Below are 27063 nucleotides of genomic sequence, written 5' to 3'. Positions count from 1 at the left end.
TATTTAACATATACTTAAGTCTGTAAAAATAGCAATCTTGTGTACATTTATTAGAAAATAATGATAATCATAGTTGAATAATTTTTTACTGTAAAGCACCTTACAATCGGTATATTCGATGGAGTGAAATCTATTCAAAAAATAATACAAATACTAAACGTATATACAATAATTGTACTCGAAAAATTTAAAGAAATGTTCCAAATTTCGAGTTTTTCATTCTGGCCGAAGCCAAACCGAAACCGAACTAAAACGTTATGGCCGAATATGGCCGCAGCCGAAGTTCGGTCATTCTCTAGCAGTCCCATATCATCAAAAAGGGTTTCAGTAATTTCCCTTTGAGTATCAAATTACACCTTCATAACACAGATTCGAATTTTGGCTTTGAATTCCCTTTCAGATCATTGAATAGTTAATAGGATTATAGCTTATTCGACTTATCGACTTGTTGCTACAAGCTGACATAATGCCCTCTCTTGTTACAGCAGTCTCCTAAGTCACCAGTTTGAATGGGAGTTTCAAGAATTGATGATCAAATAGTTCTTCTGGAATAGTTACTTAAACCTTCTTATAAGTTAAATGGGAATTTAAAATATTTTTGGTTTTTATATTAAAAATGTTTCTTCAAGGAAACCGCTGCTTTGATGAGCTGCCGATAGACATCAAAAGAAATTCCTGTGTATTGGAGAGTAAATCAAAATTTGAGTAGACTAAACATTTTTTGATAAACGCAATGCGTCATAAGCGTCTGGCAGCAAAAGGCAGCAGCAACATAGTTAAAGGCAAAAACTCTTGCTGATAACCAGCGGCCATGATCATAGGCAGCGAAGCAGCGCAGTAGCTGTCAGCACACTCAAAAGAAAGACAAATACGAAGTCAAAGTCAAAAGCAGTAGCGGCAAACAAGGGACCCGCACATTCATACATTCATACAAACATACATATAAATGAGTATATATATGTATTACTATTGGACTGTGTCATGATTTATAGCCCTCAAGCGGGAGAAGCGCAGATGAAAATATGTTTGCAAATTTTGGACGTTCAGTAGAATAGAGAACGTGAACGAACTGACAACGCGTATGACACTAAAATAAAAACAAAAATTAAATTTATTCTCTGAATATACAAATACGAATAGTGCGGGCTGGCAGTATTGATTTTAAGTATTTCTATGTGTCCTATGTGATTGTTTGGATAATGGATGAACCGTCTAAGTGATTTATTTCGATAAAGATATTCTTAGTTTACAATCAGTCAAAAAAAAAAACACCTTGAAAGAGTTGCTGAATAATTCAACATATTTCAAATTCTATGCTCACATATACATCATTGATACATATGCTTACATATTAACATTTTAGCGGATGAAATTACGGTGCTCTATGTACAAAAGATTGTTTGACATAGTTGCGGTTCACTAGCGTTGATCGCATTCTGATCGAGCGCAGCGCTCACGAATAGGTGATTTTTTAAATATTGTTCTTTGTGCGCATACATGCACACATACATACATACTTATACATTGAATGTGGGTATAAATATACGCAGGTTCGTACTTCAACTTCAAGTCGAAATCATCAGGCAACAGTTTCCAATATCCAACGCCCTAGAACCATTCCGCCACATGCCCATCAACCAAGCAACGTCGAAGCTGACGCCAACAACACATCCACCACAACAACATTTCCACTAACAATAATAAGACACGTAATCGCGTCGATCAATCGATTAGCCATTAGCCGGCAATCGTATCTATACATGTATTATACACACACATTTATGCATGCTGTGTGTGTGTATGCAGTGTACCATTAAGCCGCTTTGCTGTTGAGTCGCTGATCCGCAGTTCCGCCGAGTCGCCAAGTTGCCGCATTGTCGTATTGCTGTGCCGCAGAAATTCTATAAAACTAACAAACTCTTTGCGATCGACTGTGATTCTTTCGTTCATTTACGACGGTGTTGGTTGCAGTTGTTTGTTTAATCAATTGTTCATCCAAGTTTTCGAACGCTCTCGTGTTTCCCGGCATATCCAGTGCATCCAGTTGTTTGGCTCTTAACTAACGTCTGGCGAGCACTCAGATTTCGCTTAGCATAAATTTTGCGGAGGATCACAAAAATCTACCTTTGTGGTCCCATATCCTCGTCAAACCATTTGTACGCGATTTCTTTGAGCATTTGCCGCGGCTTATTGCTTCAAAATACAAATATCATTGACCGGTTTCGATGAAATAAGCTTGCAACATTGTATCGCATCAATAAATACGTAGCATACCACGCATACTAAGGCATTCACAACAGGCTCCAAGTCATTTTCTAATATTTTGCTTTGTGCACGAAGGATACTGTTACCACGCGCGACTCTCGTACGTCTATCTGCCTCATCCATTCGCCTTGGCAAACGTTGGGTCAAAACGATCGTGCGTGTGTGAGAGTGTATATATATAAGTATATATATATTTAAGTATTTGTGGATCAATTGATTGCGGTCGATCGCGAACATTGGTTGCCAATCGCGCACGTTACGGTCCATCGATCGATTCAGTTTGCTTTCACCCGCGGTATTGTGCGTTCACTAGAGCCGCAAAAAGGCGCTTCATACTTAACTATTCGCACCGCAACGTATATACATACATAAGTGTTTTTAGCGAAATTCCACTTAGTCTTAACAAATACATATTGTTTTCTCGGAAATTAAATAAAATATAATCTAAGTGAATCTATGAAGCGTGGACTCGTATTTAAATTTAATAACTAACCGATAACCGAGGTGCCAGCAAATAACCTATTACATACAATACAATCATACATACATACAGAAAGTGTGGATTTGTATTCTGTGTATTGACTTCACGTGATCCAGCCATACGTCATACTTAGTAACACTTTTGAAAAAAAAAAAAAAAAAAATTTTACTAAGTGTTGCCATTTCGCTTTCAATTTTACTGGATTAAACAGAGGAGCGTTATTTTGAGCCCTTCAACTAATTTTTGGATTATTTAAGTTGCTATTGTTGCTGTAAAATCAAATCTACCAACATGAAGCGCTTCGCAATTATTCTCGCATGTAAGTAAAAATATTTCAATAATTTTTAATACCTAAGAAAATTTAATTGCATGCATAGCACCAGAATTTTTATACTCGTATATATTTTTTTAATCCATTTCTTAATTGCGATCTGTTTTTTAAACATTAAGCAATATTTTTATTTAAAGCTTCTTAATTCATTTAAGAGAAAAAAACATTTATGGAATGTCCCAGTGGTGCAACCATTTACTAATTTCATGATAAATAATAATTTAGAGCAATTTATTTTCACTAGATCTTTTGTAGACTTCCTCTTGAGTCTGGTGAACGTTATGGGATTTCCAATTATTTATGTGACAAGAAGGTTGAGTGCGATTGGACCCGATGTGGCATATTACTATATTTTATTTCTTCAGTTATTGTTGGTACTTTGTGATCACGATGAGTTTGTGGATTTATGATATAATAAGGGGCGTTTGAGATCATTTGAGGGGTTTTGGCTGGAATCTTTAAGGTATTTCGATGTTTGAGCTAGCGGCAGTGCTCTAAAGTTGGATGTCATATGTCCATATTGGTTTCAAAATAGCTGAGTAAAGTGACAGCTTACATTCGAGAGAAACATGAGAATTTCCATATAGTAACTGATACAGGTTTATGAGTTTTATTCTTAGAGCCTTCCGTTTGGTGAAAATATGGGTTTTCCATGTAAGTTTGCTATCAAGATGCATGCCGAAGTATCATATTTTGTGACATTAGCCACAATTTAGTGTGACTTAGGAAGATTTTGTTTCCTTTAACTTAATGCACTACTCTTTCAACCACTGAGTTATTTTATCAAGTCCTTTCTGGAGTTTTTGGAGGCCCCATGGGGATAGGAATCAATTGTAAGTCCGGTGGTGTCACCCGCGGACATTCCGACTATTATTTCTTCGTAGATCGTATGTGTGTAGCAAGTACAGGATGGGCCCCATAATACTGCCTTCCGGTACACCAACTGAACTTTCACATTTTTCAGACTGTTATTGGCCTTGTTTAACAAAGAAACATCTATTTTCGAGGAAAGACTCAATAAGAATGTAATAATTTATTGGTAGAGCGTCTTTTATTTTATAGAGTAAGCGACCATGCTAAACACGGTCAAAGGCATGCAATTTTTTTTTTGTTCAAAAGCTTTGTGTATGCTGTTTATGAGTCTATGAAGTTGTTCGAAGGCGCTGTGTTTGTTTCCTGCAATTGAATTGGTGATTTGGCACTATATTTCGGTATTCAATTATAGGCATCATTCTTTTGTGGAAAAATATTTCCATTACTTTAGAGGCAATAGGCGGATGGGCCGCTAAGATTCGATTTGTTCCTGGTTTGAGGATCATTTTTATTTGAGCTACATTTCATTGAATGGGAACAAAACCAGATAATGTTATATAAGTGAGTCTTTCTTGTGGGAGTTGTTTCAGTACTTCTCCTGTTATGTACTTCTCCATATCCAGGTGCTTTGTGTTTTTTTAAGTTTTTTTATAGCTTCTTTAACTTCATTTTTCGAGAATCTTTTTATGAGTGGGTCCATCTGATGCGTGTGTTCTAGGGTATATTTTACTTTTATTTGTTATTATTTAAATATTATTATTTAAAATTTAACAGGAAAAAAGGATTGTAGCGCAAAAATGGGTGGAATATTATTACGTGAAACCTGCAGAATCTCCACATCCGTGAAGGTTGATTGCATTTCCTAATTGTTGGGTGGTTCGAATAAACTCTGCTATATGGGTTTCTTCGTAAACAAATTTGTTAAAAATTTGTTGTTTTGCTGTCAGAATAACCCAAGTTTGAACGGTGTCAGAATAATCATCAAATCAAGCAGCGCAGCACAAATGATTTGAGGCGCGTGAGTCAAAATTGCCATACAAAATTTTACCAGAAACCAGAGCATACTTTTCCAAAGGCTTTTGCTGTGGTATATCCAAATAATTAGATAGAGTCTGGCGGCTCTGATTTCTAAGATGTTGTGGCTATATGGCATCTCGATTTTTTTTAACGAATACAGTATCTTAAAGTAAAAATTTAATGTCACTGGAATACTACCAATTCACTTTTTTGCTCAGCTAGTTCGTGTTCTATCTTTTTGTCATGCACTAGCAGTTAATGAACTTACTCATAATAGACAACATCAAAAAAGCGAACGAGTCGAAAAACTTCAAAAAAATTGAGAAATTAATAAATTATTGCTTCGCAATAATCAGTTTTGGCATAGACAATTTCTCTTCGTGTAGTGAATACAAATTTGAGACAAATCTAACATACGATTTTCAGAAATATCTCGACCAGAACCTAGAATCCCTCAGTTGTTTTCTAATTGGCTCGAAAACAAACATATCCTATTCTTCTTTTTAATCGGCGCGATAACCGCTTACGCGATTTTGGCCGAGTTCAACAAAGCGCGCCAATCGTTTCTTTCTCGTGCTAACCGGCGCCAATTGGACACACCAAGTGAAGCCAAGTCCTTCTCCACCTGATCTTTCCAACGCAGAGGAAACCTTCTTCTTCCTCTACTACAACCAGCTGGTACCGCATCGAATACTTTCAGAGCCGGAGCATTTGTATCCATTCGGACGACATGACCCAGCCAACGTAGCCACTGGATCTTTATTCGCTGCGCTATGTCTATGTCGTCGTAAATGTCATACAGATCATCGTTCCACCACCTGCGATATTCGCTGTTGCCAACGTGCAAAGGTCCAAAAATCTTACGCAGAATCTTTCTCTCAACCACTCCAAGCGTCGCTTCATCGGTGTTAATGCTGGTTCCTAAATAAACGAAGTCTTTTACAACCTCGAAATTATAACTGTCTACAGTGACGTGGCTGCCGATACGCGAGTGCGCCGACTGTTTGTTTGAAGACAGGAGGCACTTCGTTTTGTCCTCGTTCACCACCAAACCCGTTCGCTTTGCCTTTTTATCCAGTTTGGAGAAGGCAGAACTAACAGCGCGGTTGTTAAGACCGATGATGTCAATATCATCGGCATACGCCAACAATTGTACCCTCTTATAAAATATTATGCCTGAGCGATTAAGTTCTGCTGCTCATACGATGCTCTCCAACATCAGGTTAAAGAAGTCACACGACAGCGAGCCACCTTGTCTGAAACCTAGTTTGGTATCAAACGGCTCGGAGAGGTCCTTCCCAATTCTGACGGCGCTGCTGGTGTTGAGCAACGTCATCTTGCAAAGCCGTATTAGTTTTGTGGGGATGCCGCATTCAAACATCGCGGCATAAAGATAACTCCTTTTCGTACTGTCGAATGCAGCTCTGAAATCGACGAAAAGATAGTGTGTGTCGAGTCTCCTTTCATGGGTATTTTCCAAGATTTGGCGTATTGTGAATATTTGGTCGATGGTAGACTTTCCAGGTCTAAAGCAACACTGATAAGTTCCAATCAGTTGGTTGACGGTGGGCTTCAGCTTTTCACACAATACGCTCATTAGAACCGTATAGGCGATATTTAGAAGACTAATCCCGTGGTAATTGGCACAAATTGCAGGATCACCCTTCTTATGGATTGGGCAGAGCACACTTAAACTTCAATCGGCAGGCATGCTTTCATCCGACCATATTTTGCATAGAAGCTGATGCATGCACCTTACCAGCTCCTCACCGCCATGTTTGACTAGCTCAGCCGGCAGTCCGTCGGCACTCGCGGCTTTGCTGTTTTTAGAGGCGTTATCGCTATCCTCACCTCGTCACCTCTGTGACATGCGCAGCTGTCACTATTTAATAGGTTCGAGAAGTGTTCCCTCCATAATTTAAAATACTCTCTCAGTCAACAGATCGCCGTCTTTGTTTTTACAGGAAAACGCCCCGGTCTTGAAACCTTCTGTAAGCCGCCGAACTTTCTGGTAGAATTTTGGGGCGTTGTTCCTATTGGCCAGCATCTGCAGCTCCTCGCACACATATGGAACCATCCTCCAACATATCCTATTAGTTTGAAGTAAATCAGTTTAACGGTCACGAACATACGCGGGAAAACGTCAACATTTGTATTTACACATTCTTGCTACAATATATTTTGGTTTTGGAATATTTAATTTTTAAAAATAATATGCTTTAAGTCGAAAGAAAAGTTAAAGGTAACAAAAAAATTATGCGTCTTTTATATGGAAGAAAATACGAAAAAATATTGTCAAAAACCCACTTTGAGCCACTTGAAATATGCACTTTATTATACGAGAATCGAATGGGTTATGCAACGTGATGCATTTTTATGAAAATCTAAACCAAAAAAATTAAAGAAATTCAAACTTGGTAATTCGTCATGTGCCTATTGTTGTGAACACAGGTCTATGTGGTACAATGCTAATCACTCTGGAACTAGCATGAGAGAGATAGAAAATCTGTTAATGAGATAGAAAATCTGTTAAATAGTAGGCTTTTCGCTGCAGGGAAATTATGTACACTCATGTGTACCTGTATGTGTATTTACTTATATATGACCATGCAAACTTTCTATGTCTCGTATGTACATTTGTTAATTTGCTCACTCTACACTTTTGTATGCGAAAAACGAAATTTATCTTTTGCGTTTTCAATATTTTCTATATTTCTACTGCGTTAGATGCTTTATTGATGACTATTCGGTTATGGTGGTTCGAGGCTTCGTCACAGCCTATACATAGTTATGTGCTTGGCTTTTCGTCTACAGAATTTAGAACGTCATTTTCTTTTGCAAGACAAATTTTAATATTTCCCACCATTATGCAAGCGTAAAACGACGCATCCCGTAATCCCAAGATATTGACCTAACTTACTGTCATAATACCAATGTAATTTAGTTGATACATTAAAAAAATCAATAGTTCAAGTTTCAAACGTAGGTGGTCCACCCTATATATACAGTTACAAGTATCTATAGCAACGGGTTTGGTGGGGAGGTTATCCCTTATGCGGCAAAATACATAATCTCTAGGCTCATTGTGATGCCGTAAAGGAGTTACAATTACCTCTTTCTTTCAAAATCAATTCGTATGTAAAAAAGATATAATCATATTTCAGATATTCGTGGAACTCAGAACCTCCATTTCCATCAAAACCTTTCTACCGATCATTTGAGTGTACGTAATGTTGTAACTTCCACAAAAGTCGTTTCAAGGATTGTACAAATCTGGAAATGTGTGCCCACTTGCGTTTTTTTTTTTTTTTGTTTTGGTTATCATCATCATTTTGAAACATATTGTAGATTATTTTTGATCAGATTTTGATAGAGTTGCCACTTGCGAGAATTAACGCCATTGGATTTATTTTATATTATGGGCTTACGCTAAATTGTTCACGTTCAAGAGGCCAACACCGTTAAGGGGTGGCGTAATACTGTTGAACACGAACTAGCCCATATTCCGTCCGATAGGTGTAGAAGAGAATTTGATCAGAAAATTCTTACAAAAATATTTATTTACATGATTTTCAAACATTTGAAGAGATTTTCATTCGTGAAAACCAATATTTTTCTTCTCGCGCACTTATGTTATGTGGCATATTATAACAGCTCTCTTCACAACAAAAATCCCAAGTGACTAAGAGAAAATAAGAAAAAATAAATAGAATCACATTCTTTCTTATATCATGGAACTACGTGTAATAGATATTTATTTCTTTATTTATTGTATATGTAAATACATTAAAATTCTGAATTTCGCTTTCATAGATTTTACTATTCTGAAAAACAATCAATGAAATAAAAGTTGTTGGTAGCAATGTACATATGTATGAATATGTATCTACTATAATACAAATTTGATGTAGGTATACATATACACATACAGTGCCTTAAACATTTACCCGCACAGCTGCAGAGCGAAGCCATACTCGTATAAGTGAATAGATCCATAAAGATTGTCGGGTATGAAACAAATTTGGAGCTGAATGAGGCAAAAACCTTTACTTCTCAACCCTGTCCAAATTTGAAAGAAAACTTTGTATATGAAATTGCCACAATGCAAATACTTTGTATTGTAATTTTTAAGCAAAATAATTATCCGCACTCTTAATATTCCCATTTGGAACATAAAAAATACTATAAATAAGTAAATGTTGTGTAAATCACTAAAAGCGACAAAGGGATGGTAAAAAAATCGTTTTTAATTGGTGATACAATCAAAAGTAAATATATAAAAAGTTTTGGCAAAAAACAAGGATGATAGACTTACAAGTTTTGCTCTTTAACTGCGGTGAAAAAGAAAAGTGAGAGGAATATTGGCTTCCACGTCACATGGTACTCGGCCGAATTCTGTATAATCATTTCACATGTATTCACACTTTACATATTTAAGGAACGCAAAATTTTGAATATCCCTGAGGGTCATCACCGAATATTTTATATATTTAGTTATTTAATGTCCAACACAGTAACCTTTCGCTGTATTTGCAGTAAGACTACTAGAAAACTATTTTCAAATAAGCAACAAAAAGTAATATCTGGGGAAACCAGCTCATTGCGGATAATATCTGGTGTACCACAAGGCTCTATTCTTGGTCCAGTTTTATTCAGTTTACCTTTGAATGACATAAAGAAAAGCAGCAAAAATGTGTATATTCATCGCTATGCTGATGATGCGCAAATATACTTCTCAGCTCCTCCAAGCCAGGATAATTTTATAATAGAATTAACGAGAACTTTGGAATATTTTATTAAGCTTAACCTTAACCAGCTAACAGTCATATCACATTTTCTATACAACCTAGTTGATGCTTTTTCAATTATATTGAGTGGAAGTGTTATAAAGCTCTAGAAAGTTGTTAAAACCCTCAGCTTTATACTGAATACTACCCTTACGTGTGCGGTCCATAGCAATGAATAAGTTATTAAGTTGTAGTTTGTATTGAGGCATCTTTGAAAAACTGCTTATTATGTTCTTATGCATCTGAATTATCTAATCCGTATTGCTATAAAATGCTTTTTATAGCACTTGTTCTCCCTCACTTAGAATACGATATTCTCATTTGGGATCTTACGAACAACTTGCGATAAATGGAATAGAGCGCAGGCACTACTTTCCCTACGATTTGGTTCCATCTTATAATTCTTGGTAAATGCTAATTAATCTAGAATCTCTAGAAAAGAGGAAACTTTCGTATATTTTCAGTGCTGTTAAAGACTAAATTTGAGAGTAATGCTCTATAATTCATTATCCAATTCCAGCCTACTTGATTTTGCCCGTTACAAATAGGAGGAGGAGCTGGCCTAACACCCAAAAATGGAGTGAGCTCCAATATTGTACATATATAAATTTGGCTTGCTTTTCTTTACATTTTTGTCTAGTCTGTAAGGTAATTTGTACTGTAAATTATTAAAAAAAAATAAAAAATAAAAATAAAGATGAAACTTAAGCTCAATGAAATGCTATTAATATCGATTATCTCGTACTATTTACTAAAAGTCGATTTATGTTTGCGTGGATTAGACAAATATCAATTATTAACCTTCGCCTTAAAATCTTAACTGCTACTTATCTGGGTTTTTTTACTTCAGTAAATGGTTATTTATATGTAAATTAATCAACACCATCGTTCGATTTTTTTGTTTTTGAATATTAAAGAAATACCCAAATAAAATGAAAAATTCAATTATATGCGATCTTTGTTTTTGCATTCTTACGTCTTTAGAGCATTTACACGAAGAAAGCACCCCTTGCTCTCAGTGAAGACCAACGCAAAGTTATTGGATTGTACCGTAGTTTACATTTGCAGGCTTACGCAGTGCTAGAAAAACGTTTTATTACCAGATGGCTTTATCGTTTTAAATTTCATGGAAGGCCATTTGTTGGGCGGAAATCGGGAACGGGTTCTAACTAATCGCAAGTTGAAGCACAATATAGAGTACGGAGGAGTTCGTTCGGTTCAACTTACGAGTAGTTGAACTTAGTGTTCAACTTAGTGGAGACATGACTAAAACATAAAATTGAGATATTTAAAAAAATAGTTCTAGCTTCTCAACTAAAAAATTGAATTTAAATTGAGGAAGGCGCATTCTATCAGCAAAGATACGTCTAAAAGTTTATTAAATAAATAAATAATAAATAGATAAATAATATTTATATTAATAATATAATATTTATATATTTATAGTATTTATATTTATAATTTTCTAGTAGCGGTCGCCCCTCGACAGGCAATGGCAAACATCAGAGTGTATTTCTGCCATGAAAAAGTTCCTCATAAAAAATATTTCCCGTTCGGAGTCGGCTTGAAACTGTAGGTCCCTCCATTTGTGGATACCACAAATAGGAGGAGGAGCTCGGCCAAACATTTAAAAAGTGTGTACGCGCCAATTATATTTATATAATATTTATAAGCACTTCCGACGCAACTGAAAATTATTAATTGAGAAATTACCTTCTGCATTTCATGAATTTCTAAACTTTTTCAATGCACGGACAATTTTTAAAGCTTCTAATTTTATACACACATTTTTCTTTAAATAAAACTTAAAACAGGAAACTTAAAAGTTTGCCACCAAATTTATTTAATTTACGACAATACTTATACATAATCATTGCTCTCGGCTATACGGACAACTATTTGAGACACTGTAAGTTGTTCGTAGATTACTTGAATTGGCATTTTTTATTCTGATCATTACTGAGAAATATTTTTTTGTCCGCTTGTCCATATACATGAACGTGAATATATTTTTTATTGCTATTACGCCATTGGAAATTACTCATAGAATCACTAGCTCACACACTCAATTAACACTTATACACACTTGGCCATGGGCGATTGTTGTGGTCAGGAAGGGCGGTGTGTTCGGGTGGTATTGCGACGGGACTGATGAGGCCGGCCAGACCAATTGGCGGCAATCAATTCGCGTGATGTTGTTTTCCATGTATATGTTTGTATGTGTATATGTGTTATTTGTTGAACTGTTGTTTACGATATAGGTTTTCGTCTTGTTTTCGGATTAGTGAGATAAGAGTCAATTGTTGGTTGTATGTAAGGGACTTTCCAATAAAGCCGAAAGCCCACAAGATTGGATTATGAAATAATTGTATAAAGAAAAAACTGTCATTAATTATTCTGTGGGCATTTTCAGCGCAATTCAACTGATTGTTTTTTTGCAATATTAACAATCACCCAATATATTTATAATATATATATGTACATATCATACATACATACGTATGTACGAGTATCGTCTTTCTATACATATATATATATAATTGGCGCGTACACTCTTTTTAGGTGTTTGGCCGAGCTCCTCCACCTATTTGTGGTATCCACAAATGGAGGGACCTACAGTTTCAAGCCGACTCCGAACGGCAGGGAGTTTTTTTTTATTTTTATGAGAATCTTTTTCATGGCAGAAATACACTCGGAGGTTTGCCATTGCCTGCTGAGGGGCGACCGCTATTATATTAGAAAAATCTTTTTCTTAATTTTGGTGTTTCACCGAGATTCGAACCTACGTTCGATAGTGTTTTCTTGAATATTTAGATTTTTAAGAATTTCTTTGTGAATGATTTTAGCATTTGTAAATAATAATAAAAATAATTATAGTTGGTTACTTATAGTTAAGACTTATTTACAACAAATATCTAAGCTATGGCTGAGGTGGCCTTAAGCTAATTTATCAAATTAATTGATAAATTAATAATTAGATAGGTGAAAACAAATTTTGTTAGGGACACAAATACCTATAATGTGAAAAAGTACGAATAGAATAATTAATTAAATTGTTGAAATTCTAAGCAACATTTTATTTTCATTTTTTTAAGTTATTTATTGTATTTTTTGAGCTTTATGTTTCATAATGTATGATTATAAAGTGTTATGAATATTGTTCCCACAATATATTTTATAACGCATATTTTGTACCAAACAAATGATCACAGAAACTTTTTATATGTTGTTCCTAAAATTATTATATTAGAGGTATTCAAACCAAGTTCGGTACATTATAATTCAATGCGGTTGCAATCAATTGGAACTTACAGATAGTGTGAATTGTGTTTTTTAACACACTAGTACGTTCATGTAACGAGTAGAAACTAAACTTTGCGCTTAAAATCCTCACTGTAGTTTCATGGCACAAATTAGAATATTATTTGAATGTCAACACAAAAATCAAATGTTTCAATACTGAACTATTTAGCAACTTTTTCAGGCTTGCCTCTTCGGTAATTCGGTATTAATTAGTTTATTCGGGTCTATCGGATAGTAATTTTAATGAGCTTGATCTGAAGACTCCTATTGCGCAATCACTGGACTCATCCATATATAGGTATAGGCAAATGGACTTATGTATATTGAAATACATTTAAAAATTATTTATATTGTAATAAATATGTATATAAAAAATGGATTTTCCACAAGTTTTTTTGCTGATTTCTTAAACCAGTGAGGTCTGCTTTTTGTGCAAAAATTTCGTTCCCTTCCGGTTCGTAAATTCCTCATCAGTTATTAGTTACTTAACTCTTAATTTTGGTATTTCACCCAGATTCGAACCTACGTTCTCTCTGTGAATTCCGAATGGTAGTCACGCATTCGGCTACGGCGGCCGCCTTTCTAGTCTACGTATTTATACTGAAAAAACAGCGAAAGTCCACAAAATCTGTATATGTAAAATAAAAAATACCGTTCTAGTGAGAATTTGTTGTTTACATTTTATTTAAATTAGACATTCTATGAGATATTATTTGACATAAACGTGTCTTGAAACAATATTTATGCAAATGAGGCTAATTCACTGCATCATAAATCCGTGCTGTTTCTAATACGCAACAATTATTGTGATGCAAAAACATTCCCCCAAAAATCTGGCTCTTTTGGTGAATATTCCTGCACTTTGAGGCGTTTTATTGGAATGAATTTCTAAGCAATATTTGCTTATAATATGTATGTATAAATATTCCGTCGAGGCGGCCGCCGTAGCCGAATGGGTTGGTGCGTGATCATCATTCGGAATTCACTGAGAGGTCGTTGGTTCGAATCTCGGTGAAAGCAAAATTAATAAAAACATTTTTCTAATAGCGGTCGCCCCTCGGCAGGCAATGGCAAACCTCCGAGTGTATTTCTGCCATGAAAAAGCTCCTCATAAAAATATCTGCCGTTCGGAGTCGGCTTGAAACTGTAGGTCCCTCCATTTGTGGAACAACATCAAGACGCACACCACAAATAGGAGGAGGAGCTCGGCCAAACACCTAACAGAAGTGTACGCGACAATTATTTATTTTTTATTTTTTATAAATATTCCGTCACCATTAATTGTGTGTTTCATACAGATGAAGCTCTGAAAATTATTTCTTCAGCGACCTCGAACAAAATTTATCAAAAAATGTAATTTATCCTTTCAAATGAATATTCATTCTTTTTGCACTTAATATTTATTTAAAATACGAACGAATACAAAATACACTCCTTTATTAGGCGCTTTGTAAGAACCGAATTGCTTTTTAGCTAAGTCGTGCAATATTGCTTAAATTGTTTGGGATCAAACATTCCATATTTGATCTGGATGATTTTTTAAGGGCTTGAGAACTTAAAATGATAACACAAAACAGAATCATTGTTGAATATAATTTATTTTATTATAATCTGGTAGACAATTTAACGACATTTTTTGAATATGATATCCGGTATCCGCCGCAGCTACGAGTTGCATGGTTCATTCGATCAGTCGAATTGTTTACTACTTTTTCCAATAAATCTGGGTGTATGGCAACATGGTGGCCTGAAAATTCCAATAAATCTATTACTAAACCCACTGCATGGCAAGTTGCGCTGTCTTGTTGGAGCCAAATGTCGTCAATGTTTAGTTGATTATTTTTTGGAAACGAAAAAAAAAAAAAACACAATATACATACTACTCAAAGCGGAATTTTCGCCGACTGTGACAAGCCGCTTTACTGTTGTATTACGTCTCGTGCATAAAGTTTTCGTAAAACATTTTAATCATCTAATTGCATTTTTTAACGATCTATCATTGTAGCCGTTTTGAAAACGGGTCAAAAGTGCCCATTTAAAAAAGTTAAACGGTTGAAATCTATTACAAAAAATTCTTCGTCAAATTGTAACGCAAAAGTCTGAGGACCGATGTTTTATTTGAAGTTGGTTTATATTTTATGATATGATATTTTCGATATATTAATTGGGCCTTTGGCCAAAATGTTAAAGCTTTAGCCCACCGTGAAAAAACTTCGACTCTCTGGACTGGTACTATCTTCGGTAATGAACGTTTCCACTGCAGCTTACTTTTCGGTTAATATGATATATGAAGAACTTCCTCAATGCAAACTGCAAAACCAACTGTCCACCTTGCCCACCCTCAGCCCTGTCCCCTACCTCATCACTATTCTCCACATTTTAAAGTACGGAAATACAGTTAGTAATTTATAATTCCCATGTAACTCCTTTGCTCTCTGCAGCACCTTTATCTACCTACTATATAAAATTTATTGTATATATAACAGCAAAACTTTAATAGGCATCTGACCGTTAAATTTAGTATGTGCGCTATTTCCTAATATTTTATATGTATGTACATGTGCACATATACAAATTTCGTTATCTTCCTTATATCTATAAAGTACTGTTACCTGCCTAAAAACACTACAGTGATCATATTTCAATAAAGTTTGTATTCTCATTTCTTTACTCTACAGTTGCCTTGTACGCATTCGCATTGGTGCATTCATTGGCGATATCCGATACGAATGTAAAGTGCCAAATGAACTGTGACCTGCAAGACTACAAACCGGTGTGCGGCACAGATGACGCTGGTGAGACGAAATCTTTCAATAATCTGTGCATTTTGAAGACAGAGAATTGCCTGCGACAACTTTGTAAGTAAAAATACTTCATTCAAATTAACATATTACTATTTCCACGCCACTCTCCCTCCCGCATACCGCGCGAGGCGGGGTCGATTTTCACCGAACACGACGCTACATTCGGGATGCAAGTCGTGCCGGTACTAATTGGTTTTTTGTATTACGTTTTGTATTATTCTATTGTTATTTATTTCAAATTGTTTTGATTTTTTATTAGTACTCGTTTAAAAAAGACCTAACTAGTTATATTACATGTTTTTATTATTATGTACTGCTTTTTGAATATTACCGTGTATTTTTTTGTAAATTTTTATTAATTTTAAATTTTCTATAAAAGTTCTATGCAATATTCCTATATTTGAGATTATGAGTGGTATGATACTCACTTCGTTTTGTTCCCATATCTGTTTTATTTGCTCTGGCTAAATCTGAGTATTTTTCTATTTTTTTAATGTATTTACTGTCTATGTTGTTATCATTTGGTATGCTCATTTCAAGTAATTGGGTAGTATTGTCTTTTTTATTTATTATTGTTACATCTGGTCTATTGCATGCTATTGTTTTGTCTGTGTAAATCGTTCTATCCAGTATATTTTGTTTGTATCGTTTTCAACAATTGTGAAACTTTTATATGAAACTTTTTATATGTATGTAGTTCCTAAAATTATTATATCAGAGGTATTCAACCCAAGTTCGGTACAATATAATTCAATGCGGTTGCAATCAATTGGAACTTACAGATAGTGTGAATTGTGTTTTTTAACACACTAGTACGTTCATGTAACGAGTAGAAACTAAACTTTGCGCTTAAAATCCTCACTGTAGTTTCATGGCACAAATTAGAATATTATTTGAATGTCAACACAAAAATCAAATGTTTCAATACTGAACTATTTAGCAACTTTTTCAGGCTTGCCTCTTCGGTAATTCGGTATTAATTGGTTTATTCGGGTCTATCGGATAGTAATTTTAATGAGCTTGATCTGAAGACTCCTATTGCGCAATCACTGGACTCATCCATATATAGGTATAGGCAAATGGACTTATATTGAAATACATTTAAAAATTATTTGTATTGTAATAATATAAATATATAAAAAATGGATTTTCCAAAAGTTTTTTTGCTCATTTCTTAAACCAGTGAGATCTGCTTTTTGTGCAAAAATTTCGTTCCTTTCCGGTTCGTAAATTCCTCATCAGTTATTAATTTCCTAAGCTACGGTCTTAAATTTGTCTACCCAAATTGATTAAATACTGAAATAATTATCTTTAAGTTTTTGTATCGCGCAAGTGCGCCCAGTGTTGGCTATGGCTAAGTCAGAAGCCAAAAAGACGATTCGGAAAGTTAAATTGCAAGCAAAATTTAGAATTAAAATTATTTAATTCTTTCGAAAAGTACCTTCAAATAACACTACAATTTCTGTAATTGCTTTCCGGAATACATCAGTAAAGCATTTTTCTTGCCACGACTGGTAGCACTTTAAATTATTTTCATAGCGGTAGCAGCCTAACGGGATTGAGATAGATATAATATATACATAGATATGTAGGTATGTGTGATAAAATGTCCGAGATATTCAAATAATCGATGCAGCTACAATAACAACAAAACTCGTGGAACGCGAATGTTTATTACTAAAATTGAAATGTAACCAAACCAATAAAACTGCGATATAGGAACTGGTAAAATAATTTCCTCAAATTTGGTTCAAATAAGTGCCCATTTACAACATTTAGAAGGAAAACATTTTTTTCGGTGGAGAAGGATGGCCGCGGAAGAGAGAAAGTAATTGTCTCCCGTACTGGCGACACGATTTGTTCTTCTTATTCGTATTTCCAATCTTAAAGCAAATTTTGGTTTTGCTTGATTCGTTTTCTTCTTTTGTGGGAGAAATTTCTGTGTTCTGTGTTGGTTTTCAATGAAAGGGAAGAAATCAGCAATGACAAACATTCGAACGCTGCTTGGGAAATGCAGGATTATTTTTGCTAGTAAAGTAGGTATAATTTAAAAAAGTTATGGGACATGTTTATGTTAAATTCTAATTTTCCCTCCCATTTCTAGATGCTCAAGTTAATTTGAAGTAAATTGTTTATATATGAAGTATTTTTATTTACAATAAATTTTTTTTTTTTTGAAGTAAAATAATTTATATATATTGTATATGTAAATAAATAAAAAAACAACAAATTATTTATTATTCCACCAGTTTGCATTCTTCATTGCAATATTTAACAAAGTGTTGACGAACGTTCTCCGCTTTACATGTTAGCAGGTTGTAGAATACAAGAATGATAGAAACAAGATTGCGCCCACCAGAGCGTACGTGACGTCACGTTTGCTGAGTTGTGCAGTATTGCCAACCATTTGCTCTTCACAATAAATTTAGTGCTTTTTTATACCGAAAATGCGACAATTTTTAAGTTTGGTGTTTGTTTCTTTTTGTTTTTAATTTACGGCTAGCGAAACTTTAGGTTAAAAAAAAACTGTATTATTATACAAAAGAAGTTTAAAAAAGGCCACTCTGAGAAGATTTTAGTGCTAATGAAAATTTGTTTACTCCTATAAAATTTGATAATTTGAAAGTGTAAATTTAATTTTTGGCTCCATTTAAGGCTATGCAAAAAACTCTTCTTAAGATTGAAAACCTTTTTACACATTTTAAAAAGCCTTTGAATTTATTGAATGCGAATTAAAACCATAGAGGTGTAATCGTTTATTCCGGTCATCAATCCTTAGTGAGACATAGAGCATCAAGAGGTGTATTCATAGTAAAAATAAGCAACAAAATACCAGAAAATACTAAAGAAACCATACTGACATTTTTACAAAAAGAGTACCTTATCTAGTTACATAACTTCAAATATAGCAAAAAAGCCGTTCCCTTAACAAAAGAGTTTCGCTTAACAAAAAAAAGTCATTAATTAAATTGTACATAAGCATAACACATTTATTTAAAAAAAACGCACATTCTACAGACAATTTGTCACGCATACAAAGTTCTTTAAGTAACACAATAAAAATTTCGTGTTTTATTTTCTTTAAATGGGCATTTAGTGCGTTTTTATATCCAAAGCTAGGCAACTCTGCAGTAGCGAGAGAGAGATTTGACTGCCGAAAGCAGAAGAACACCAACAACACCGGCAATCGCGGGCAATGCCACCAGATGTTAAAAAAAAGTAAAGCTAAATAAAACTGAGTGAATTATTTAAATAATTATTAAAAAATGTATATTTTACAAAATTATAAACATTACTTTTAATTAGAATAGGCTAGAAAAATGTCATGTGGAATGAACTAAAACTCCGAGACAAAAAATAATAAAAATAACAAAAAAAAAATGCTAAATCAAGTTACGAAAATGGTAATCTGGCCATACTGGAGCTAAAATCACGTAACTAGTTGTCAAATTCGCTGAGCGCAAAGTAACGGGACCACGATGGGCGCCATCTCATTATTCTTTGCATCATGGTAGAATATATCCGAATCAGAAGATGCTAAAGCAGTAAACGTCAAAGTGTTGCCGAAAACAATTTTGCCCGTGTGACCGCGAATGAAACATTTAAAGAGATTTTCCAGTATCTCCGTGCGTAAATCGGCACTAAGGATTCAAGCAAGGCACACAGGGAATGTGATTGTTTTAAAACTTTGGAACATTCACTGTTGCCACGAAGTGGTGATCGCTCTTCTTAAATTGGGTTTTCAAATATTTTTATCCCAAATATTTTTTTATCACTACTTACAGGGTCCGGCACTCGAAGTGTAACCAATTAAAAGGGCCATAAATTTAGTTTGGAAAATTACTTTTATTCAGTTCAAAGTAAAAAATTTGTGAAAATAATACAAAATTAAAAATCAATTTATTTTTGCTCGATATAACCACCTTTTAATAAATAAGCAATTAATTGAGTTATGGCGGTTCACGTAAATCGTGTCGCCGCTGACATCGAATTCGGCGAAAGCGATCCTGACCGCAACTTTCATCTGAAATCATAAAATCAAACATTATTTTACTCAGGAGGGTTTTTTATCCTAGATAGACTACAATCTCTAGCAAATTCGAAGAGTAACCATTAAAATGAGGCTTCAAAAAAAACTTTTGGTTTTTTTTGCAAAAATTTTCAAACATTTTTGTGTTAAAAAGTATCTAAAAATTATTTTTTCTTTTCGTCCGTAGTCTACCTAGAGTAGCTTTTTATGCCCTTTAAAATGAAACCTTGATGAAGAAAATTGGTTCAATACTTTTTCCGTAATCACTTACGCCAATTTGAAAAACATGGTTTCGAGAAAACGCCGTTTAAAGTTCGCGGTCAAGGAAAAAGAAACTTACGCCAGGCGCGCTCGGTCGGCTCGGCGCGCGCCACTTTCAAGTGGCATATCTTCCATAATTTTCAAGATCGGCTTTTGAAATTTTGCAATAATATTCTTAGAGCATATACCTATCGGTTAAGACAATAAAAAAAAGTCGATTTTTTGAAACGTCTAAAGGTACTTCCCCCCTGAATGTGATTTGCACGTTTTTTTGGCCCACTCGCGGACAATGGCTTTTTTCAACGCCTAAAGACTGGTGAATCTTTTAGTTCGGACCTTGCTTTCCAAAATGGCCCAAAGAGAATAATCCATCGGATGCGCGTCTGGTGAATTTCAGAGCCATTGTGTGGACGTTATGAAGTTCGGAATGTGGTTTTTTAGCCATTCCTGCCGAGCTTTGTGAGATGGTGCCAAGTCTTGTTGAAACGTCCATGGCCTGCCACTGAAACGTTTGTCTGCCCACGGCTTCAAAGCAACCTCCAGAATACTTTCCCGATAATATTTCGCATTTACCTTGACGCCAGGCTCGATGAAAACGATTTAAGAGCGCTCATCTATGGTTACAGAGGCCCAAACCATTACCTGTGGCGGGTGCTGCCTCCTGGTGGCCAATCGATGACTCAAATTCTCGTATGAACGGTCAGCCAAATAAACCCTATCGCTTTGGGAGTTAACGAATTGCTCGCTTTCGGCGAAGCGAAGCAACTCCTTCGCTCTCTCAAGTCTGACTAGTTGCTGCTTTGGTGTGAGATCATGCGCCTTTTGGATCTTATAAGGCTTGACTTTGAGACTATTTTTCAGTATGCGGCGGATGCTACGGTCAGATATTTTCAGTTCTTTCGCTGTTTAACTAGCACTTCGTCGGGGATATCGCTCAAGTCGCTTCTTCACTCACGTGACGTCGCAGTCATTTGATGACCACCTTCGTGACGCTTTGCGATGCCACCAGTATCATTCATTGTAACGACTAATGGTGCGATAAACAAAAACTTTATTTACTTTAAGGTGCTCGAGCTCACGAAAAATCGCTGGTTAATAGAATGTAATCGCACTATTATGTTTGAAATCCATTACTGATTTTCTTTGTTCGCGTTTACTCTCGGCAAAATGCTTCCGCGCGCTTGTTAACAATGATCTGGACTGTCATTTAGCTAACTAAGAGATAGTTGATGCCCGTGCATCAGCTGTGCGAGCGCGCTGAAGTTAGTTACACTTCGAGTGCCGAAGTGATTTCATTTCATACTTAATTTTTAGAAATGGTCCTCAATTTATCGTCACCCTTATAGAGAATAAATGCAAAAATACTGCGGATCCAAATGTAATTACAAAACTCAGATAACAGAGACCATATATACTTCTTATTGCCATAAGTTCTGTTACAAGTTAAGTCCCGTATATATATGAAATGATCATACTTTTTTAATGAGGTTAGTTTTATTTAATCATGTAAATATTAAAAACACAAAAATTTTCGTTTTCATTTGAATTGGTAACCATTTGCTTTTACACAAGTCTTCAAACGATTAGGCCATTCAGATATTGACGTCGCTGCTCGAACCAAAGATTGTTTGAGACTCTCAAAATTTCTGTCAGGTCTTCGACAGGTCATGTTCTCCAATTCTGACCACAAACCATAGTCCAACGGAATCACACCTGGCCTTCCAGACGGCCAATCTTCTGCGGCTATGAACCCAGGAATATTATTTTTTTGCCACTACTGGATGGTTTTTGCTTTATGAGCTGGCGCGGAATCTTGCTAGAAGATCCAACGCAATCTATTGAAGAGAGTACTGCTCAACCACATCACCACGCCTTCTAAGTTATCCCCCTGGTACACTCTTGCCCCGGTCGTAACCACTTTTTCGTAGAAATGAAGAGACATAACACCTTAACAAGACACTCCGTTTACGGAGGCTGAATGGTGGCCATACTGAACCCTAAGAATAACAATTTGGCGTCTTTAGAAGTTTTAGCATAGATTTTGTCATCTTGCGTATTAAACACTTTTTCAACAATGAACATTTTCTCTTCTGTGAAAGTAATAGTTTCATGGCCATTGACCGCGTGCCACCGAAGAAGCCGTTTGCATCTGTCGAGCCTAATTTTCTTCAACCGCGTTGTCAAAAGATGGCCAGTTGAGCGACGGAAGGCTTTCATGTGGAGACCATCTGTAATTAGTCTTGACATGGATCTAGTCGACGCATAAATTTCCCTGGACATGATTTTCTGTTTTCTAAGGGAATTTCTACGAATTATTTCTCAGATAGCTTTTATGGCTGCACCGGTTCAAACCACGCGAGGACGACCACTTCTTTTTTTTATCTGTCACTTCAAACGTTTAAGAAAAACAGTTTATCATGGGATAAACAAACATTCTCGAAATATTAAGTTTTTTCAGCAATTCGTATATCTCACTTGCACTTTTACCACACCGATTTTCCTTAGTTCCCCAATCAATTGTTAACAAGCGAAATGCGCCACAAAACTGAGCGTAATTTATAAGACGACAATTTATGCGAACAAAATCAAAAATAACGGAACTTTTTTTCTACGGATTTGTTCTCACCTTTTGCATTGTAAAATTTGTCATAGAATTTATGACAAGACTAAGTATAATATAAATTTTCATATTTTTGCAAAAAAATCGAATTTGTTGTTAGCTTTGTAAATATCCTGAAAATGTTTAGTTTTAATGAAAATTGAACATGAACGAAATGTGGCAAATTTAAGTGCTTTAATTTTATATATCACAGGGTGTGATCGGTTAATGAAAGATAATGATATACCACATTTTCTTTAGTCCAAATCCGCTATTTGACGATATCTCGAAAGCAATATTTTGTAAAATATTGTTGGTTTTTTTTGCGGATGAGGGGGTTGAAAATTCGTAATGCATCATCAAAGGTCGCAGCAATGGTAGATAAATAGATAGATTTTTATAAGAGGTTTGCACTTCGACCTCATGATCTTTTGTGTCCTCTACTCATCACAATACCTCATCCAGACCGACTTCCCTTATTAACCTCAGGATAGAGCTGGCCTTTGGCTACAGTTGGTCAAGATGCACAAACTTTCTCTGCGCTATAGCGCTGCATTCCAGCAGAAGGCGCATTGGAGTCTCCTGAGATTGGTCGCAGAAATGACAAGAGTCCGTAGACCAAAGCCCGATCATGTGCGAATGACTTCGTAGTCTGCAGTGGCCTCAGTTATCAGTTGGGGAGGATTATGAGTTTTTTAAATCACTTTTGGTTGTACACTCTCAGTAAGGATTTCGCCTGGCGTAGCCCCATAGTTTGGTGCCAGCAAACCTCCCTTAGCCCTAGCCCTTCACTCCTGAGCTTCTCCTTGATGGTGTGTTGTCCCATAGAAAGGAAGGGCTCGAGTCCTACTAATGGCGAGGCCTGAACCTCTCTTGCTAATGCGTCCGCTGTTTCTTTCCCCCGTGTCCTGGGGCCCAAATTAGTCGGATGCGATTGTTCGCTCCTAGTAGATTAAGTTTCTCGATACACTCAAGGACCAGTGAGGATTTGATTTCACAGGACGACAGGGCCATGAGTGCCGCCTGACTGTCACTCAGAATGGCAATTCACTCATTCTTGACATTTCTGTCTAAGTTTATCTCTGCATATAGATAAATGGCATACACCTCCGCTTGGAAGATGCTTGGAAAACTGCCCATCGGCATAGAAGGCTTGGTTCTGGGGCCGTAAATTCCAGCGTCTATGCCTTGTGGGGTTTTCAAGCCATCTGTGTACCAGTGCAAGGTACACATCTGGAGTTTATTTTCAAATGCAGGTCTACTCAGTTTAACTTATTGTTCTGAACTTCTTTTCGAAATTGATCACCTGAGTGATATCATCTCTGGGTAACTGGGTACGTGGGAGCTGCAGCCTTACCACTTCCATGGTTTTAGATGACAGCATCTTTCCTCTGCCGAAGTCTTCCCTGCTAATATTCAGCAGAGTAGCTCAACCATCACCTCCATCGCAGCAGGCCGGTTCTCATCGTTCCGGTGTTGCACACGCAAGCTTAGCGCTGCCCGCACCGTCGAGCACGTGACTCTCGATGCCTAACCGACCGCTCCATATGACACCATTGTTCTTATTATCATGATGTACATCTATCCTAGGAGTCTTGGGCTACAGCCGCAAGATTTTCCTGCTAGACGTTTGCAGATCATGAGAGCCTTTGTTGCTTTGCACAAGGTTGCATCAGCATGCCTCTTCCAATTAAGCTTGGCATCCAGGACAAGACCAAGGTACTTAACTTCGCTGACCAAAACAATAGTATATCCGGAGACTAAAAAACTCCCCTTCGTTAGGAAGCGTTTTCTATAAACTAGTGTAATTAAATAAAGCGCATTTATATACATTTTTCAAGTATCCTGCAGAAGTATAACCAAAGTAAGCCAGAAAGTAATAAACTTTTATTTGATTAAGTTATGATAATTTTTATAGATGAGTCATATTTAACCTAGAGTCATTAAAGAGTTAACTAAAATTTTGCCTTTAAAATTGACTAATTTGAATATTTATGTATTTTTTACTTCCTCATTTTTTTCTTGTTACTAATCTTATTAAAATTCCTTTTCCTTACAGCATTCCAGAAAACCGCCGATGGAGAATGTCCGTAGATGCTAAAGTTAAAATAAAAAAATTAAAATTAAAAAAAAATATATATATCATTAAACCAGTTAATGTAGAAAATAAACTAAGTGCTGTGCATTTTAATGCAAATCATTGTATTATTAACCAGCTTTTTATTTGGTTCCTTAACTGAAATATTGTACACCCTTTCCACTCACACAATTTCATCTATGAACCGACACTTAAATATTGAATGTATTCTATTTATGCAAAATATTACATAATAACATATAAAATATGAATTTAAATTAAAGCAAAAAAATCGAATGCAATGTTTAATAAAGCCTTCGGCATGGTGAGTTATGCACTTAACGTTCGATGATCCTATGACATGGCCCCATGATCAGTGGAAGTGGATGATCCAATTGCTAAAACTAGCGAAGCTTGTAACTTCGGCTGAGGAATTTCGTACTTGGTTTTGGCGCTGCTGGAGGCCATAATGTGTGTAGTCTGTAAGTGGTATTTGTGTGATATTCTTAAGTTTTGATTTGGAAAAGTCGTACATACTTATACAATAAAATTACATAAAAATGTAGAGAAAAACATTATTAGTAAAAGGTATCTAAAAAGTTGTGGGATACATCATAAAATAAAATAGAAAAGTGTTTCTTTATACATATGAATATTGTTTATCGCATCTGTATGGTCGAACGCATAGGTTAGGTTACATGGCTCCCCATGCAAGAACCCACTTGGAGGAAAAATTAAATTCATCCTTTGTTATACCATACACAGGGAAAATGGGTAAGAGCAGGATGACAACCGAACGATGGCTAATTAAATTTGCGTTAACCGCTTCAAGCTACTGATGAAATTCATTAGGTGTGTGATATATAAGCCTGTTATATCTGCAGGTGTAGCAAAAAGTGACAGCCAAGATGCCTGAGTATCAGCCCAGCGAGAGCAGGACAACTGGGGAGAAGGTTCTGAGATTATTCCACCTCATCCTCGAGCGAGCTGCTGCAAACAGCAACAGCTCCAAGCAATATCAATATCTCACCGCATGGATACCTGACGGACAATGTCCGGTAAGGATACCCTCAAAACTTGAGAGCGGCGATTTTGTAAGCTTTAGAAGTTCTCTTGCAAATGAGTTTTTCCTAATATCGGTCGCCCCTTGGCAGGCAGTGGAAAACCTCCGAGTATATTGCTGCCATGAAAAATTTCTCATAAAAAATAACCATTTGCCGCTCGGAGTCGGCTCAAAATTGTAGGTGCCTCCTTTCCAACATCAAGACGCAGGCAACAAATAAAAGGAGGAGCCCAGCTAAACACCTAACAGAACTGTATTTATTTTTACTATTTATTTATTGAAGTGAAACTTCTTTAGGCGCGTCGGGGGCCCCAAGGCAGATTGAAAATAGGCGAGTGAAACGGTAAGTTCGGAGCGTTACCGAAATCCGTCAAATGGGCGGGGCCAAGGAGCAGCTGCTCCTTCCCACTCTCGCCTATTCGCTCTCTATGTCGCTCTCTCGCATCGCAAGCGCTGAACGATGTGAGGGAGCCACCAAGACACGCCGAACTGAAATGTATATAGTACACAAGTAAGCATTGAAGTAGACTGGCGACATGCAGGCAACCGACAATCGACAACCGACAACGGGTATTATAGATAGCCATAGCCCGTGCAAATGAGTGCTGTGTGTGAGTATCAGATAAAGCGCCGATTGAATGTGTGTAAGCGGGAAAGCAATAAGAAACTGCTGTGAAGTAAATTGATGGTAGGTATGGAGGAGACGAAGCGATACAATGAGTGCGTTTGCCAAACGAGTGACGATAGTTGAAGTAGAAGTTGTAAAATGACATTTCAACCGTTTCGGTGATCAAAGCAAATTGATTAACGCGCCAAAAGTAGGCAAAAAATGGAAGTGCAAAGAAATGTCAGCGTCAAGTGCAACACTGCACCCAAGTGTCAAATTTGAAGCTAATGAGGACAAAAATAAATAGTACAAATTTATGTGGAGTGATATAGAAAAAAAAATATGAAAACCTGAATTTAACACGAGAGAGGGGGGAGAGATCTAAACCGGGGCTCCCATGCATGGAACAACCAACTTAGAAGTTTCACTTCTACCGTGCGTGAGTCTGACAGACCCTAGTTTTTTTTTTAGAAGTTCCTCGAAAGCCTTCGATTAACACGTGGCCAGCTGTCATAACTAAACACATTTGCACACAAACCCAGCGCTCGCTGAGTTGACCTGCAGCTCACCTTGCCAGGAGCAGACCACCGGACTTGAAGGAAAACCCAATACTCTCATTTCCCTT

The 27063-nt window shown here is 36.2% G+C and overlaps 1 protein-coding gene across 2 annotated transcripts; it reads left to right on the top strand.

Annotated features, from left to right (window-relative positions):
- Nucleotides 1-1060: 1060 nt before the first annotated feature.
- Nucleotides 1061-25417, top strand: LOC128871774 (turripeptide Gsg9.2). 2 transcript variants are annotated; one of them, XM_054113829.1, is made up of 4 exons: nucleotides 1061-1463; nucleotides 1551-3065; nucleotides 15676-15855; nucleotides 24751-25417. In XM_054113829.1, exons 2-4 carry the CDS (start codon nucleotides 3038-3040, stop codon nucleotides 24783-24785), a joined length of 243 nt encoding a protein of 80 aa, XP_053969804.1. In that variant the 5' UTR covers nucleotides 1061-1463; nucleotides 1551-3037; the 3' UTR covers nucleotides 24786-25417. The 2 variants fall into 2 exon arrangements, with proteins under 2 accessions (XP_053969804.1, XP_053969802.1); XM_054113827.1 differs by having other exon boundaries at nucleotides 1061-3065.
- The last annotated feature ends 1646 nt before the right edge of the window (nucleotides 25418-27063 follow it).

The sequence above is a fragment of the Anastrepha ludens genome, chromosome 2 (assembly GCF_028408465.1).
Source record: "Anastrepha ludens isolate Willacy chromosome 2, idAnaLude1.1, whole genome shotgun sequence".
Lineage (NCBI taxonomy): Eukaryota > Metazoa > Arthropoda > Insecta > Diptera > Tephritidae > Anastrepha > Anastrepha ludens.
Note: the sequence above shows the minus strand (reverse complement) of the source record. Positions and strands in the feature narration are given on the sequence as shown.